Source organism: Argentina anserina, chromosome 3 (genome assembly GCF_933775445.1).
Source record: "Argentina anserina chromosome 3, drPotAnse1.1, whole genome shotgun sequence".
Taxonomy (NCBI): Eukaryota; Viridiplantae; Streptophyta; class Magnoliopsida; order Rosales; family Rosaceae; genus Argentina; species Argentina anserina.
This window is the reverse complement of record NC_065874.1, coordinates 10100905-10118698: the sequence shown is the minus strand read 5'-3', so window position 1 is coordinate 10118698 and position 17794 is coordinate 10100905. Positions and strand designations below refer to the sequence as shown.

General features: G+C 38.4%; 1 protein-coding gene and 1 pseudogene across 1 annotated transcript; both read left to right on the top strand.

Moving 5' to 3' along the window:
• Positions 1–1288: 1288 nt before the first annotated feature.
• LOC126788793 (kunitz type trypsin inhibitor 104-like) lies at positions 1289–2010 on the top strand. Its single transcript, XM_050514803.1, has one exon. The coding sequence runs from the start codon at positions 1289–1291 to the stop codon at positions 1907–1909; it is 621 nt and encodes a 206-aa protein (XP_050370760.1). The 3' UTR covers positions 1910–2010.
• Positions 2011–7392: 5382 nt separating this feature from the next.
• Positions 7393–13746, top strand: LOC126787023 (protein SRG1-like; annotated as a pseudogene).
• Positions 13747–17794: the final 4048 nt, after the last annotated feature.

Below are 17794 nucleotides of genomic sequence, written 5' to 3'. Positions count from 1 at the left end.
AAGTTAGCGCGGTTTTAAATATAATAATTAACTACCATGATAACATTCATGATTTATTGTAGCTAAATGCAGAAAGTGAATAAAGCAGTAAAGAAAACGTTGAAAAGCTCAATGACTACATTGTGAATTCTTGGTTACTAGAACATCACAGCCTTATATAGCACTGTAGAACTAGCAAATTACTATAAAACCCTTCCATATTCCTAACACGTACCGTTTGTTAACAAATTTAGCCAATTACGTACTACCCTTCCGTCAATTTTACTGTGATACTATACAATATACGTATTCCTCCGTCTAAACCTTGATTAGTATGGAAAATCAAGTAACAATTTTTTTTTTAACAAAAGTAAATTTTGAGGGAGGAGTCAATTGATCCATTCGGTATAACATATAACAATATTAATCATGTCATCATTCCGTGGAGTTAGAAGGATTCACAAATGGCTCATTGGCTTATTAGAGAAAGCAAATTTACTAATATTTGAAAAAAAAACATTTCCTAGCAATTTGACGAAAAATTTAGCAAATTGGTTAATTCTTAAAACCTAATTAAAATTTTTAATGAGGTAATTTGAAAACTAGCTAAAATTGCTCATCAACAAAACACAACTATAGCACAGCATGCATTTATGCGTAAGCACGATTAGATATTGAATTGTTGTTTGATTGTTGTTAGTATAGAACGAAGTATGTAAATAGTCGATTTGGCGCGCGGTCAGAATTTGGTTAAGATAACTGAGAAGTAACTCAAGTAAGAACTAAATAATATCTTGTAACACGTATGTACGTACTTAGCTCATCAACTATATGCTAAAGGAATTCAATTCAAATTAATAACTTTTGTTTGTTCTACATAATACTGATCAAGTGATCATTGTAAATTTAGACCGTTCCTTCAAAATAAGATTGAATATGATTTTCTGAAACTGAATTCAAACAAAATGGCAACCGTACCGCCCACGTGTGTATACAATAGTAATAGGATTCAAAATGTTTACTATTACTTAGGTTGGTACATATCCGTAAGTACGTATCCTTAGCCTTTAAAATTGACATTTTCGTTCACTGGTTCAGTAATTCAAAGTTTTTAATATGTTCACATGATAAAAATATAGCATCCTCTAACGGATGAGACGAGTTAATTGACTAATTATCTTCTACGTGCACGTCCAGTTGAGGCTAGACTTCTCTATATATGCCTTGCCATGCAAGGCATATTGAAACACAAACACACAAACAAAATATATATTCATTTGCAAAATCCAACATATCGGAAATTCTTAAGATGAGGTCCATGAAGTTGATCGGAAGCTTGAGCTGTTGCATGTGGCTAATGATGGCCATGGCAACCGCAGCCCAAGATAGCGCGCCGGTGCTCGACACCTCCGGGCAGGCTCTTCAATCAGGGGTAGACTACTACATCAAACCTGCCATCACCGACAACGGCGGCCGTTTCACTTTGATCAACCGAAATGGCGAGTGTCCTTTCTATGCCGGTCAAGAAAACACCTCCGGCCCCGAGGGCTTCCCAGTGACCTTTGCGCCTTTCGCAGAGGGTGAGACGGTGGTGAGGGAGACTAGGGATCAGAAGATCGCATTCTCTGCATTCACGATATGTGTGTCGTCGAATGCATGGAAGGTGGGAGAGACTCAGTCCGAGACCCAAAGGAGATTGATTGTCCTCGGAATTGACCAAGACGAAGGCCTACCTGGTCCTGCCGGAAACTACTTCAGGATTAATAAACAGGCAGACCATGATGGCGTCTACAACCTGCAGTGGTGCCCTACTGAAGTGTGCCCGACTTGCAAGTTCATTTGCGGAGATGTCGGTGCTTTGGTTGAGAATGACAAGAGGTTGTTGGCCTTGGATGGTTCTGTGCTCCCTGTTGTCTTCGAGAGGGCCTAATAAGTAACGATTCAAAAGAAACAATATGAATAACGTACAGATCCAGCTGAACTAGCTTGGTACATAGGCTCATGACTAGTGTGCTGCATAAAAATTTGAAATAAATTATCAGTAACTATACTAGTGCAACTAAGACGATGTGTAATGGTGGTGAAAAATTTGTATTTTTATGTTAAATCAATAAATTCATTCATGAATACCGAATACGGCGTTATCATTAATTTATCTAACCATAGATGCAAATGGCAAGTTATGACAGAAAGTCGTCTCAATTTTAATATACAAGAATATGATGAAGCTGAACAAAGTATTTTGATACAACGTAAAAGCCAATAAATTATCTATCATTCTATAGAATCCAACGAAACATTGGTCATTTCTATTTTCTACGGGTTTGCTTATGATCGACGTCCACCTACGTCGTGGACTTGATGATTTTACATAGACTGATCTCAACTAACACCGATCATAAAGAAATTTATCTAGCTAGTGTGCATATATTAAATTATTTTGTTAATAATTGTAATTGTATTGTAAATTATTTATTGACAAGTATTGTCTGATCGATGCATGTACGGCTGAGATAGATTGTACAATATTTGTACTCAAATGTTTCATCAGAGTGAAAAAGAGAAATGAATTGCTGTATTGATTGTTTGATGTTTTACACATATGATTGTTCTCTATATATAATTAGATTCTCCCACAAATTACGGAGGAAATCACGCCTGTGATTTCCTCCTTGAATTACGCTAACACTCCTCCTCAAATTGGCGCATACACATCAATCATGCTCAACTTGCTAAGTGAGTCATAAAAGACCTTCTTAGACACTCATTTTATGAGCATATCGGCAAGTTGCTCATCTGTAGGAACAAAAAGAAAACTAATGATCTTCGCATCTAGCTTTTTCTTTATAAAGTGACTATCAACCTCCACATGTTTTGTACGATCATGTTGCACATGATTCTGTGAAATATCAATAGCTGCCTTGTTGTCACAGTACAGCTGCATAACACACTTAGGCTTAATACCCAAATCTTGTACCAAATTTCTAAGTCATAATAATTCGCACACTCCCTGAGCCATACCTTTGTATTCTGCTTCAACACTAGATCGAGCTACCACTTTTTGTTTCTTACTCTTCCTTGTAACAAAATTACCCCCAACAAAGGTAAAGTACCTTGATGTGGATCTCCGATCTATAATATTTCCAGCCTAGTCTGCATATGTGAAGCCGCAAACCTCAAGGATATTATTGTGATTAGAAAACATTACTCCTCTCCCTGGAGCTGACTTTAAGTACCTCAAAATCCTTATAACAACATCTATGTGGTCAACACTGGGATTATACATGAACTGACTCACTACACTTACTACATATGCAACATCTGGTCTGGTATGTGATAAATAAATCAGGCGTCCAACTAGCCTCTGATAACGAGGTTTTTCAGTATGCACTTGATCTGGATACTCTGCTAACCAATGGTTCTGCTCAATAGGAGTATCAATGGGAGTGCAGTCCAACATACCTGTCTCTGTTAGTAGATCAAGGATGTACTTCCTCTGACACAGATAGATACCATCACTTCCCCGAGCTACCTCAATGCCCAAGAAGTACTTGAGTGTACGTAGGTCCTTCATCTCAAACTTTGTGGCTAGCTGTTTTAGTAATCTACCCACCTCAACAGTATTATTCCTAGTAACCACCATATCATCAACATATATAATTTGGGCTGTTACCTTCCCTTGTTGATGTCTGAGAAATAATATGTGGTCTGAATTACTCTGTTTGTAGCAAATTTTTCTCATGAATTGTGAGAATCTTCCAAACCAATCACGAGGTGACTGTTTAAGACCATACAAAGACTTTCTTAATCTGCATACAAAGTTACTTGGAGAAGTGACTACAAATCTAGGCGGAAGATCCATGTACACTTCCTCTATAAGTTCTCCATGAAGAAATGCATTCTTAACATCAAATTGTCTAAGTGGCCAGTTTAAGTTAGCAGCAAAAGAGAGTAATGCCCGAATAGTGTTTATCTTTGCAACAAGTGCAAATGTCTCATCATAATCTATGACATATGTCTGGGTAACCCCTTTGCTACTAGGCGTGCTTTATACCGGCTCACTAACCCATCTAGATTATGCTTCACTGTAAACACCCAACGACATCCTACAATCTTTTTGCCATGTGGTGGAGATACAAGTATTGTTATTCTGTAATGTTTCCATCTCTTTCTCCATTGCCTTCCTCCATTTTGGATCTCTCAATGCATCCTGCACTTTGTTAGGTACTGATATAGTAGATATTTGATTCACAAATGATTCATATGACTTAGACAATCTTTTGGTAGACATAAAATTTGTCACAAGATACTTAGCTTTAGCCTGAAGGGTAGGTTCATATTTTTTTGTTGGCTGACCCCGAGTAGACCTATGTGGCAAGACATATTGTCTACTATTAGCCTCACTAGTATTAGTGTCAATAGAATGACTAACCTCAGGTAAGTGATCTTCCGTACCAGGAGAGCATTTGTCAGGTGTATAAACAATAGTACGGGATACATGAGGGGCAGTTGTGTTGTCATCTTCTGGTACCTGAATCTTTAGAGTGACTACACTGGAATTATATGGTGGTGCATGTGTAGCTGACACATTGGTAATCTCAATTGAATCTGTCACCATATCTGTTGGCTTACTCGTCTCCCCCACTCCATGATACAACTCTTTAATATATGAATTCGCCCCCTGAAGAGCAGTATCAGAAGAGGTAAAATAGCTCATTTCCTCAAAGAAAGTAACATCCATAGTGACATAGTACTTCCTGGTAGGTGGATGATAACACCGGTACCCTTTATGATCTCCTCCGTACCCAACAAACACACATTTAACTACCCGGGCATCCAACTTAGACCGCTAATGTTTTGCAAGATGGACAAAAACCACACAACCGAAAACACGGGCAGGAAGATTATGAAAATAAGGTAATGAGACATGAGATGCAAACACCTCGTATAGAACTTATCCCTGAAGGGCACAAGAGGGAAGACGATTAATGAGGTGGGCGGAAGTAAGGGCATCATCACCCAAAAGGTATTTAGGCATATGAGCATTAAAAAGAATACACCGAGCCATATCAAGTAAATGACGATTTTTTCTTTCAGAAACTCTATTTTGCTCAGGTGTGTAAGGACACGTTGTTTGATGAACAATGCCGTGTTTGGTAAAGAACTCTTGAAAGACACGATTCACATATTCCCCCCATTGTCAGAACGAAGAACTCAAATTGTGGCATTATATTGTGTTTGGACAATGGTATAGAAGGCTTGAAAAGCCGAAAAAACTTCATCTTTAGATTTGAGGAGAACAATCCAGGAAAGACGGGTGCAATCATTAATAAACGACACATAATACCGCATTCTTGACACAATAGACTCTTTAGAGGGTCCCCAAACATCAGAATAAATTAATTCAAAAGGAAGAATACATTTATGAGAATGACTAGGGGAATAAGTAGATCGAAGGCTCTTACCCAAAACACATGTCTCACAACGTAAAGATGACTCATCTACACTAATAAACAAAGTAGGCATGGATTGTTTCATAACACTAAAAGATGGATGCCCTAAGCGACAATGCCATAACCAAACTTCACTTAGCTTGTCAAAAGTGGAGATTAAAGTGGTCCGAGACTGTGCCTCTAGTTTTTCCCCCGAATATGTCTGATCCAGATGAAACAACCTGCCCCTCAGATACCCCCGACAAATTAACTCTCCCGTGAGAAGATCCTGAAAGATCGCATACATAGGAAAAAATGTCACATAACACTTAGCGTCAGTGTTCAATTGGGGAACAAATATCAAATGATGAGATAAAGCAGAGACATATAACACATTATGAAACTCTATTGTGGGAGTAATACGAACTGATCATTTTCCGATTACGGGAAAAGTCTCACCATTAGCATTAGTAACATAAGATACTGGTGGAGGAGACAATAAAGTAAAATAAGATTTGTCATAAGTCATATGATCAGACGCACCATAATTAATAATCTATGTATCAAAACTAACAAGTTAGAGATATTTAAAGCCATACCAATTTTACCACAACCAGCGATGAATGCAGTAGGCATTGCTCCTCCTGCTGTATGATGATCATGTCCAACCATACCATAGATATCTGGTTCCTGGATGAATTGAATAGATGCTTTAGCCTTGGGATGATAATTGGGCCTTGTAGGCCTAAGGTGTGGATACAACTTCCAGCAGGTCGCACGAGAATGGTTAGTATCATGACAATAAGAGAAATGAGTGTGGGGCTGATTTCCGAAGTCGGGTGGTGGTCCTTGCCAATGAAGTAGAGCTGAAGTGGCCTACTGAAGGGGTGGTGCCGGAGATCTAGTACGAATAATAAGGCTGGCAACTTCAACTTGTGTCTGATGAAGACTCTCCTGGTGAGACTCATCCTTTCGGATATATGTAAAAGCTGTAATCAGGCTAGGGGGTTCGGTCTTTCTGAGAAATTCCCATTTCGCATTGTTATGCTTTGCATCAAGACCTTTCAGGAAATGATGAAGGCGCTCAAGCTCATTTTCTTGTTAGTACCAGACAATATCCTCTTAATTCTTGATCATGCAAGGACGTTTCACATCAATCTCAGTCCAAATATTTTTTAGTTTGGTGAAATATTGCGCCAACGGTTGCCCATCCTGTTGCATCGCTAAAGCTGTGCACATTAACTCATGAACCTGTATAAAATCAGAGTCATTAGTATATAAGCCTTCTAGTGTCCTCCATATTGCCTGCGCAGTGTCACATGACTCCACCAGATCAACTATCTCTTCATTCATAGCTTTCCACAAGACTGACATTACAAGATTATCATCATTGTCCCACTTAGTGTAGGCAACAATATCATCAGAACTATGAGCTTTAGTTAATCCGGTTACATGCCCCATCTTGTGCATTCCTCGAAGATAAGCTACCATAATTCTCTTCCATTTACAGAAATTAATCCCATTGAGTTTGGTTCATCCAAATGAACCACTGTCAGAACTCTTGACAGATACTTCAAATTTCGGAACATCATTGTTCTGAAAACTCTCAACTTCGTCTCCAAAAACCATTTGAAAAAACAAATTAAAAATCAGGGATTATACAGCGGAAACACCAAAAAACTGATATGAACGTATCAAATTTGGGCCGGGTCGGGTCGAGTCCGGGTCAAATCTAACCGGGTATTTAGGGCTGAAACACCCCATTTCCGCCTCTTCTTCTCCCGAACCCCTGTCCGATTGAAAAAAAAAAGCTAAAAAGGAGAGCTCGGGCGGCGTGGTGGAGCCGGACCTTGGTGCGGTGGAGATCTCGATGTGGCTTGGTCGAAGCGGCGCTTAGAGGCGGAGGCAGAGAGAGGCGCTGGGTGATGAAGAGGAAGACTCCTCCTGACAGGGATGCGAGGAAGGCGGCGAGCTCCTCTGCATGATTTCGACTGGAAGGCGCCGAGCTACTGCGGATGATTCTGACTGGAAGGAGCTGAGCTCCTGCAAGAGGTAAGAACACGAACCCAAACCCAGAATAAAAGGAAAAAATTGGCTTCGATACCAAGTGAAAAAGAGAAATGAAATGTTGTATTGATTGTTTGATGTTTTACACATATTATTGTTCTCTATATATAATTAGATTTCCCCACAAATTACGGAGGAAATCACGCTCCTTGAATCACGCTAACAATTAGGAATTTAGGATTATGTCTTGATCCACCACAACAAGAGATTGTAGATCTCAGTTTTAAGGAATAGGAACGAGGTTTAATTTCTCTCAACAATTCTTCTCTAATTTGTCTCTTTTTTTTTTGCATGTATTCATTGTTACGAATTTGTTGTTGAATCAATGCATTTAGGAGATTAGTGCATGTCATGTCTTGAGGTCTTATCAGGAAAAAAACGAAAGGAGATTAGTGGGGTGATATCCAACATGGAGATCGAAGAAGGAGGAGAGCAGCAGCTGGGTGCATGGTGGTTCTCATCTTGTTCCCATAGCGCGCCGCGCCCATCCCACCGAGATACGTACAGCAAGGTTACGATGCTCAAAACCAACTGAACAAGGTTATTTCCGATGACGAGCGCAGTTCTGTACAACTTGAAATACCATACATCAACTTCAAGAAACTGCTTTCTCAGCATCAAGAATCAAATAATTCTGATGAATTATCTAAGCTCCACTTAGCTTGCAAAGATTGGGGTTTCTTCCAGGTACCACTGCATAAATTTTATTAATTCTGTTTAAGTGTATAATTTATCAACTTGCCTGCTTCTAATCTATGCTGTAGCTGGTGAACCATGGTGTGAACTCTTCTTTGATGGAAAAAATGAAGACAGAAATTCAAGATTTCTTCAACCTTCCTATAGAGGAGAAAAAAAGGTTTTGGCAGCAGCCAGGAGACGTGGAGGGTTTTGGACAGGCATTTGTCCTTTCTAAAGAGCAAAAACTTGACTGGGCTGATCTTTTCCTCCTCACCACCCTTCCTGTCCAGATGAGGAAGCCTCACTTGTTCCCAAAGCTCCCTACTCCGTTCAAGTGATCTCTCTCTCTCTCTCTCTCTCTCTCTCTCTCTCTCTCTCTCTCTCTCTCTCTCTCTCTCTCTCTCTCTCTCTCTCTCTTACGTGCATTGTTTATGTTAGGAAAAATATTCAAAATGATATATGAAGTATCGTAAAAGTTATTTTTTTGTACCTACAAATTTTTGTTACCCGAAATGGTACCTGAACTATTTCACCGTTACCCAATATGGTACCTCCGTTAGTTTCTCCGTTAAATTGATGATGTGACATGTATTTAAAAGGACAACATGGTCTATACACAATTTTTTTTATTTCTTATCTTTTTTTTAAATTCTCACAAATTCACCAAACTGACTGAAAATTTGTTGGATTTGATAAATCATACTTATATTATTTGCAAATTTATTTACAATATTTTTTATGAAATTTGTAATTTTAAGAGGAAAATCAACTCTTGTATCACAAAACATAACACAATTTAGTATATATATTTGTTTAGCAATAATAAGAAAATTAATTTTAAAATTATTAATTTTCCTATTACTTACAGTAAAACCTCTATTAATTCATAGTCTCGGAATTGATAAAATTTATTAATTTAGCGATATATTAATATATCAATAAATTAATAATCTATTAATTTATTTATAACTTATTAATTTATCAAGATATAATAAATATTTTGTTTCATTTTGTCGAAGAAAAAAGTTTTTACTTACATTGTTTAATTTATTACGTATACCTTATTAAATATACTATTTTTTATGTATAACATTGTTCAAAATATTATATTGTTTGATGATGATTATGTTAATTATTATTTTTAATGAAATCCTCATAAATTTAAAATTTATTATATAAATTATGACACTGGTAATTTATATATTTGATGGGGTCTAGCTAAATAAATTTTCGAACTTCTATTATCTTATAAATTTAGTGAATTATTAATTTGATACATTGGCTCCGAGTTGAGACCGGAAAAAAAAAATTTATTTTAGCGAGGTTATTATTTAATTGGTTATTATTTAACGAGATTTTACTATATTTGATAAAAAAACTCTAAATACATATCACATCATTAATTTAACGGAGAAACTAACGGAGGTACCATATTGGGTAACGGTGCAATAGTTCAGGTACCATTTCGGGTAACAAAATTCGTATGCACCAAAAAATACCTTTCACGATACTTCAAGTATCATTTTGAGTTTTTTCTCTTTATGTCAACTTAATCTTGTGTGGTACGAGAATGTATTTCCAAGGAAACTTATTTTATTTGAGAAAATAGACTCAACCATGTCTGACATTTTTTATATTCTAATTTTTAGTATGCCAAGTTTTTAAATTCAATAAGTATCTCACCTTTCTACTTCTACGGTTCTACCCAAGATTGGTATATATCGTTGTTAGCTCCGTTAAAGAGGCTACCATCTAGCGAAATATAAAGGATATTTTCGTCCATTTAAATACAAAGGTATTTATTGTGTAGTGCAAAATTAAAAAGCTAAAAAGTCTAGGCGGTCTAGCTCTCTGATGGAGCCAATTCGCCATCGTCTTCTACCCACAATTCCCAAATTAAGACATTGGCTTTTCTAATTAACCCAACTACTGCTTCACATACCAGAATCCCCTATTCATTGCCCTCCTCATCATCTTTTGCATCAATTTCAATTGCATTCGACGTTCTACAATCAAATTATTAATATAATTGATAAAAACTTTAATAATTATAACAACGTTGTTCCCAAAATGGAGTTCACAGCGTCTTTCTCCTGTGGGCAAGAGAAAAGTCTATGAGGAGCCCTAACGGTGAAGAAAATGGGAGATACATATTCAATTTCAATTTATAGAAAGGGTTATGATTGAATCATGGTTTTTTTTCTTTTCTTTTATGGGTGGCATGGAATTAAAGCCTCATATCCTAACTATAATTGGATTATGGTTGCACACTTAAAGGTTCTAATTCCTCTTATGGGATCCCTCTCTTCTGGTTTCAAAGAGAATCTGGCATTTTTTTTATTATTTGAAAAAGAATTAAAGGTTAAATATATACGAAAGGTTAAAATGGTCATATTAGACCAAACTGACGGCAGAATTAGCTTTGTTAACGGAGCTAACAGTCATGGATACCAATTTTAGGTCAGGATTGAAAGTTGAGATACTCTTTTGAAGTTTTAGAAAATTGAGATACCGAAACTTAGAATATGGAAAAAGTCAGACACCCTTTAATGCATTTTTCCTTCTGATTTTTGTACATGTACACGCAGAGACACCTTAGAGACTTACTCGATGGAATTGGAAAACCTGGCCATGGCTATCCTAACTGATCAAATCGAAATTGCTTTAACAATTGATGGGAAGGAATTAACCAAGTCATATCTAGGTGGATTAAAATCCATGAGGATGAACTATTACCCTCCATGTCCACAGCCGGAGAAAGTCATCGGCCTTACTCCTCATTCTGACGCCGGTGGTCTAACTATTCTCTTGCAAGTTAATGAAATGGATGGTCTGCAAGTCAAGAAGGATGGGATTTGGGTTCCTGTTAAGCCACTTCCAGATGCCTTCATTGTCAACGTCGGAGACACTGTTCAGGTAAATGGTAAATCAAGTTTTCCTTAACTGAGTTAACTCTATTAACTGTACGGACATACACGTACAGCCGGTACATGTACTATACTTGAATGAGAATTGTTCACTTTGTTAATTATTTTGAAACCTGTTAACACCACCCTTGAAGACCTAGTAAGCCCAACTCACTGTCTGCTCCCGCGCCCCTTCTGTTTGTCCCGGCACGGACTGTGTGCCAACCACCTCCGGCTGGACGGCCACTTCTGGCGCCATGATTGGCACAACTGGTACCTCAGCTTGTGGCTCTGGGATCTCTAGCACCTTGGGAATTTCTCCCGTCCTCCCGGCCACATCCTCTGGACCAACTTGTTGAATTACCAGCCTCTCATCAGGCTGCTCCATCTCCACCTTCGGATTCTCCCTCTGCCCTTCCTCCAAATCCGTAATCGCCACCACCTCTTCTTCAGGGAGACAATCAATCGCCACTCCCTCCTCCCCTGGGCCATCTATTGGATTTTCATCCCGTGTCACGCCCCAGTACGCCGCCACCTCTGTTGCAAGCAATTTGTACTGCTTAAGTGTTAATGACATTGGATAGATGCATACCTTCAGTTTCTCCGGCATCGCAGGAAAACTATGTCTCGCCGCCACATCCACATCTTTCGGACCCAACTCTCAGACAACATCCTTGATCCCTTGGATCACCTCATCGTCCGTCATCTTGTCAAACGGCCTGTGATCTTCCTCTCCGACAACTTGATTTCCACCGTCGCTGCAATAAACACTTGTAAAAATCATGCCATACTAAAACTCAACATCGGCTTAGAACATTCACTTATCGGCCGATTTGACGACGTAGTACGTTTGATTCACGCCCATCCGGCACCACTGATAGACTGACATGTCTGCCTGCTCCTTAAAAGCAAGCATGCAACTTATTAGTGATAGAGCATTAATTAAAACGTCTATATTAAACACTGTAAAACATCATCGTTAATATAGAATAAGCAGGGATCGTTCTTTTGGGGGAATTGAATGGAACTCTAAACTTTATGTGTTAACAAATAATGGGGGGTTTGAGATTGATTATTAACTACTAAAATAAAACCTTAATTACTATTTACATGATCGACTTCTCTTTAACAAACTTAAACCAAATTCACCAATGCACCACATAATTACAAGTTTGGTTTTTATCATGCATTCTAATTCATCTGATTACATACTTTTAGACACCAATACAATTAGAGCCTTAGGGGATCATCTAATCATGCAAGATTTCAATTAACATTTAGATTGACTTAGGGCCTACTCTAAATTTGCATGCAATCGAATTCAATAACACTTAGAGTAGAAATCAAACAAGATTACATTTAAACAACAAATCTTTGTTGGAGACATGTTTCATGTGTGACGTCACCCACCATGGTTTCACATGCAAATTTCCAGAATTTTTACCACTTTTAATCAACACAAACCGAACCTACTTAGGGCATGATTCGATTTGTGTCAATATGGTTGATGAATCTAGCACTTAAACACAATCTTAGGGACTGCATCCAAGCACTAAATTCATATGCACATATCTGAAAATTATCTAAAAGTATGAGAAAGATGATTAAAACACAACAATAGAAATACAAACTCAATAATTATAGGAAACCATCAATTCGGCAAAGAACCAAAAATCAAATAAAACAATCTGAAAATTTTGATTCTTAATACAAAACAATAATCCCACACAAACATCATACTACAATCTTCATAAACAAAGTATTGTAGAAAATCAAAAACTAACAAAGCCATGAAGATGAGTTGCGAGAATCACACGTTTGTAGGAACCTTGGAGGTGTGTCTTCAATGGTAATTTCGGTGGGGATGAAATTTGTATAGGGGGGAGATCGACTTGCTGTTTTTGGTGAAGAATGTTTGAGGTAATATTTTACTAGAGTTTTGGCTCTTGAATGCAAAGGAGAAGTTATCATTTTTCTTTGTGAATGATGTGCTATTTATAGAAAAGTTTTGGCTTCTTGAATATTATAGCTTGAACTTTTTCTCCTCATTTTCTTTCACTTATTTTTGTCATTGGTAGGTGCAATCTCCTTTGATAAATTCCTTATTTTCTCCTTTGTAGGTGTATCATTCTTTCTTTATTTTCCTCCTTTGCTTGACTTTTCTCTATTTTTTTCCTTCACTGTACAATCTGAAAATAATAAAAGACAAGATAATTCATATAAAAAGATCAAGTAAGTTACTATAATAGGAGAGTAAGATTAGAAAAGTTACGAAATAAAAGTTTAAGTTCAAGTAAGATTTTCTCAAATGGTACGTTTTCTAGTAAAAAAAATCCTAATGCAAGAAGGATTCTCAAAATATCGCAAATGCAACCAAAATGTAGAAAGATGAAGACTCTTAATCAAACTAGGTTTCCTAGTCCTACAAGGATTCCTACTCAAACTAGGACTCTAGACAAATTCTGCGTTTTAAATTCATGTAAGGACAAAAATACATCCAATTCCGCCCAAGATTCTTACTACGACTCAATGACTCAATAGTACAACAATAAGGGCTAAGCAAAGTACAAATGGAGGTAAAAACATGTTAAGAACGTCGTACAAAGTGCTCTTATCAATTAGCCATTTCTCCATCAACGACGACAACTCGGTATGGATTGGCACTGCGAGCCAAAACTTATTAGCTTATAAAAGTATGATAATTAAGATTGTGTACCATACTCCACAAATAACTTACTGAGAGCCTGAAAAGTCCCCGGGACCTGAAAAATAGAAGTCTCCTTCTGCCACTACCCCTCCACTTCGAACGACCGATCTCGCCACTTAGTCGGGGTGGAACTCGGAGGCTCGAAAATCATAGGGGCGAACTTCTTTCCCCGGGGAGCCATCATGATGGACCTCCCGCTCCCTCGTTTGGGGAATATTGCAATGATCAACAGGCCAGAAACTCCTACCAACATGGTTTTCCTTACCTTAGCGCCCGAAACACCGATATACACCCGGGTAGCTACATCCATATGTTGGGAGTAACTTGCTCAGGGGCAATGTGCATGCATGACAATAGATACTGGACGCTAAACACTATCGGGAGTGTCAGCCTGCACAATAAGACTTTCTCCAAAATACAACATGCCCTCAACGGCGGCATGTGGAACAACTCCCCCTCGGCCAAGGCCTCAGCCTGATGTCTGCCGGGATGTGATACACCTCCAGGATGTTTGCTGGTTCCTCCGCCGTCGCATCGCGACCGAGTGGATCAACCTTCTTATTGCCCAACCACCATCTCTTTTCATCGTCGTTGGTTCCCGCCACCTCACCTTCTCTTCTCTCGGCCATCTCGATAGCCTGTAACAAAAGACCGAGCGGGTTACTTGACGACCCCACGCTGCTCATATGGGACAAACTCCCGGAATCCCCCTCTCCCCACCTCATAGTCCACTCTGGCGTGTTGGCAGTCGGCATATCCGAGTACGAGTTATCAAATCCACAACTTCCAACAACCCCAGCTGATTTTGATTCGCTACAACTCCCACACCAACACAGATTAGCCACCCCCATTAAACCCATCCCAAACCAAAAAGAACACATATAAAGCCGAAAGGAAATGACAAAATACCTCCGGTGGTTGTTGTAGAATTGAAGTATTGGTTCCCGTGGTTGCAAATGCTGGAAACTTTACTCTCTTCCGATCATAGTTGCCGGAAAATTCTTCTCTTTCTCTCCTCTTTCTTCTGCTCTCTCTCCTAATCTTAAGCAAATGCGAAAGAGAAACCCAGTTCACTCTCACTCTATATATAGTCGCTCGGTTTGATCTGAGTCGTCGAAGCAAACAGCCCATAACCACTGACGTCACATGCCCCACTAACCCTAAAACTGCCTCGATTATCCATCTGACGTGCCCCACGCGCACATAAACCCATAAAACCCCACTCTCTCAACTTCCCCCATACGCCATCATTGTCACTGATGTCACCGTTTCTTCACTTCTTCCAAGGCCCCACGCTTGTTCATTGCATTGATTATCCTGACCTTAGGGGTGGGTTGGCCACTCGCTCCAGGTGGTTTCGATCATTACGGCGGGGAAAATTTCTTGACTGGGGACTCTCCATGTTATTTCGGATTAAAGTAAATCACTGATCCTGGCCAATCTCCAAATCCATGGATGCTCCGAGCGTGCTAGTTAACCCACGAGTCTAGCCCCGAGATCATAGGTCATTCTACAAGTCCTGGGATGCTCCGATGTTAGTTAACCCACGCGCCTAACTGCGTTTGTTAGTTAACCCTTGTTTAACATTGAGATCTCGGCCACTCTCTGGGTCTTAGGCCACACTTCAGGTCGACAACGCTACCGCACGCGGTTAACCCATGGGTCCGATGTGGAGGTCCTTGACCAGATCCATGGGTGCTACAGTCAACACCTGACTGGGCGGTCAGTACTTGACTTGGCAGTTAGTACCTGACCCCGGCATACCTAGGTCACACCAGATCCATGGACGCTCCGAGCGTGCTAGTTAACCCATGTGCCTAGCCTCGAGGTCATAGATCACTCTCCATGGCCACGTATTGGCTGACCCGGGTCCCGAGTAATTTAAACTCGGATATTTATAGCGAAAATGAAGATATGAAACTCCCCACTAAAGGAATCTCCTCGACTGGGGACTTGTTAACACCACCCCCTGAATGGAGTGATCTCCGGCTTAATTTTCTTCTATTCTGGTCGCCGGACCTGTGACCGGAGACCTAGTAAGCCTAACTGGCAGGCAAGCCGGTCCGGTAGCCTCACTACTTGCTCAAGTATCACATTAACGCCACCCACAATGGCTCGTCGAAATGATAAAGATGCTATGTATTGGCGCACATTCTCACATTGAAGGAAGAGCCAGACACATCTCCCAATGCGCTTATAAATAGGCTGTCTAAACCACGTAAAAAGGGTAACGTATTCCCAAGTCCTTAACTCTCGAAATTCAATTCCGTTCTGGATTCTGACTTTAGCTTCGGATGGTTAAACGCCGGCGCACTGCAGGCCTTTTGACTTTGATACGTGTTGTGTGTAGACTCCACAAGAATACAAGGCTACGAGAAATTAGGCGAGGACCGACTATCGGCATGAACATTCAACATGAGATGAGGCGAGGACCGGTGTGTGGAGTTAAAACTTTTTTTAATTTTGACTACGTCTAATCGCTAAAACAAGATAGGAGAACGCAAAGACTAAAAAATCGAAATTATCGTCGATATTTCAGCGATAATTTTATTTTTTCGGGGTAGAGATATATCATTCACGTACCATAGTAATTTCGGTCGATATTTTGAAAATTTCCACGATATATAGTGATATTATCGATATTTTATATATATTCGTAATATAATCACTCATTCCGCCACGTGTTGCCACCAGAAATTAAAACTCAAATATGCATTTGAGGGGAATCAAACTGTGCTCATTCCTTTGCAAGCAAAGATGTGTAGCCAACTCTACCAAGTAAAGTTATTGTTCTATAAGACTATTTTAATATATATTTCAAATAAAATTCAAATAAAACCTAACTTGTTGTTGATGAGAATCGAACCATGTTCACCTCATTAGAAAATGAATCACTGAGCCAACTCTATTAAGTCAATTTGTGTTATATTTTGACACTTTATAATATATATTGTATGTGTAATAAATTTGATAAACAAAGAAAATTGGTTATATGTCCAATCTCAACTAACTTATCATATTATTTACCTACAATTCAATTTTTAACTATTTTTCAAATTAAAACTTTAAAACACTATAAATACATTAGGATCATATGATGTTAGTCCTTGGTTGCACACTTGCACGGTTGCACCACTACTCAACTCTATTCTATTTCAAGTTCTAAATATATTAGCATCAAATTCCAAATATATTAGTGAGTGAGGCTTTGTTGATATTCTCTTTTCTTCCTTGTTGGTAAGTATATTAATATTATTAAGTTCTAATTTATATATTTTAGTCAATTATAATAATAATTATTTTTTTACGATCATGTCAAATATAATCCTACATCATATAGGAGATTAACAAATTACCAATGGGAACTACCAGTACCAAAACTCACAGTCAATCACCAATGACCCATATGGTTGCCATATAAGTCACACTACCAGAATTAATGACTTACACGACAACGACATTTTGTCACTTAAGATTATATTTTCATCGTCTTAAGTCATTAGGCGGCGTAATTTCCGTCATCTAAGTTTCGTCAAGTAGACGCTGTCACCCAAGTACTTAAATGACGAAATTAAGTCATTCGTCGCCTAAGAGCGTCAGTAAGATGACAAAAGTACGCCCGCCACTTTATTACTAAGATGACGAAATTTTAATACTTAAATGACGACATATTTTTTTGTCGTGTTACTATTAAGGTGACAAGGTGTAATTCTTAAGCGACAAGATGTATTTTGTCACCTGATATCTAAGATGACTAATTACAATACTTAAACGACGACTTGTTGTCGTCACCATGTTTGTTAGCCAACGAATTTTGATGACCTATAGTGACGAATTTTGTCAACTGAGTGTGAACCTAAAAATTAATACCAAATTCGTCACCTTATTGTTCTTATTTTTATTTTTATTTTATAATTTTATAAAATTTATATTAAATAAATTATACTTTGAACGATAAATCAAATATTTATGTGAAAGATCAATTTCCATAAGAACCGTACAAAACAAGAGTAAATCTAATGATG

What these genes read in the sequence shown, in the direction of transcription:
- LOC126788793 (XM_050514803.1), top strand. Translation starts at nt 1,289, where the DNA reads ATGAGGTCCATGAAGTTGATCGGAAGCTTGAGCTGTTGCATGTGGCTA.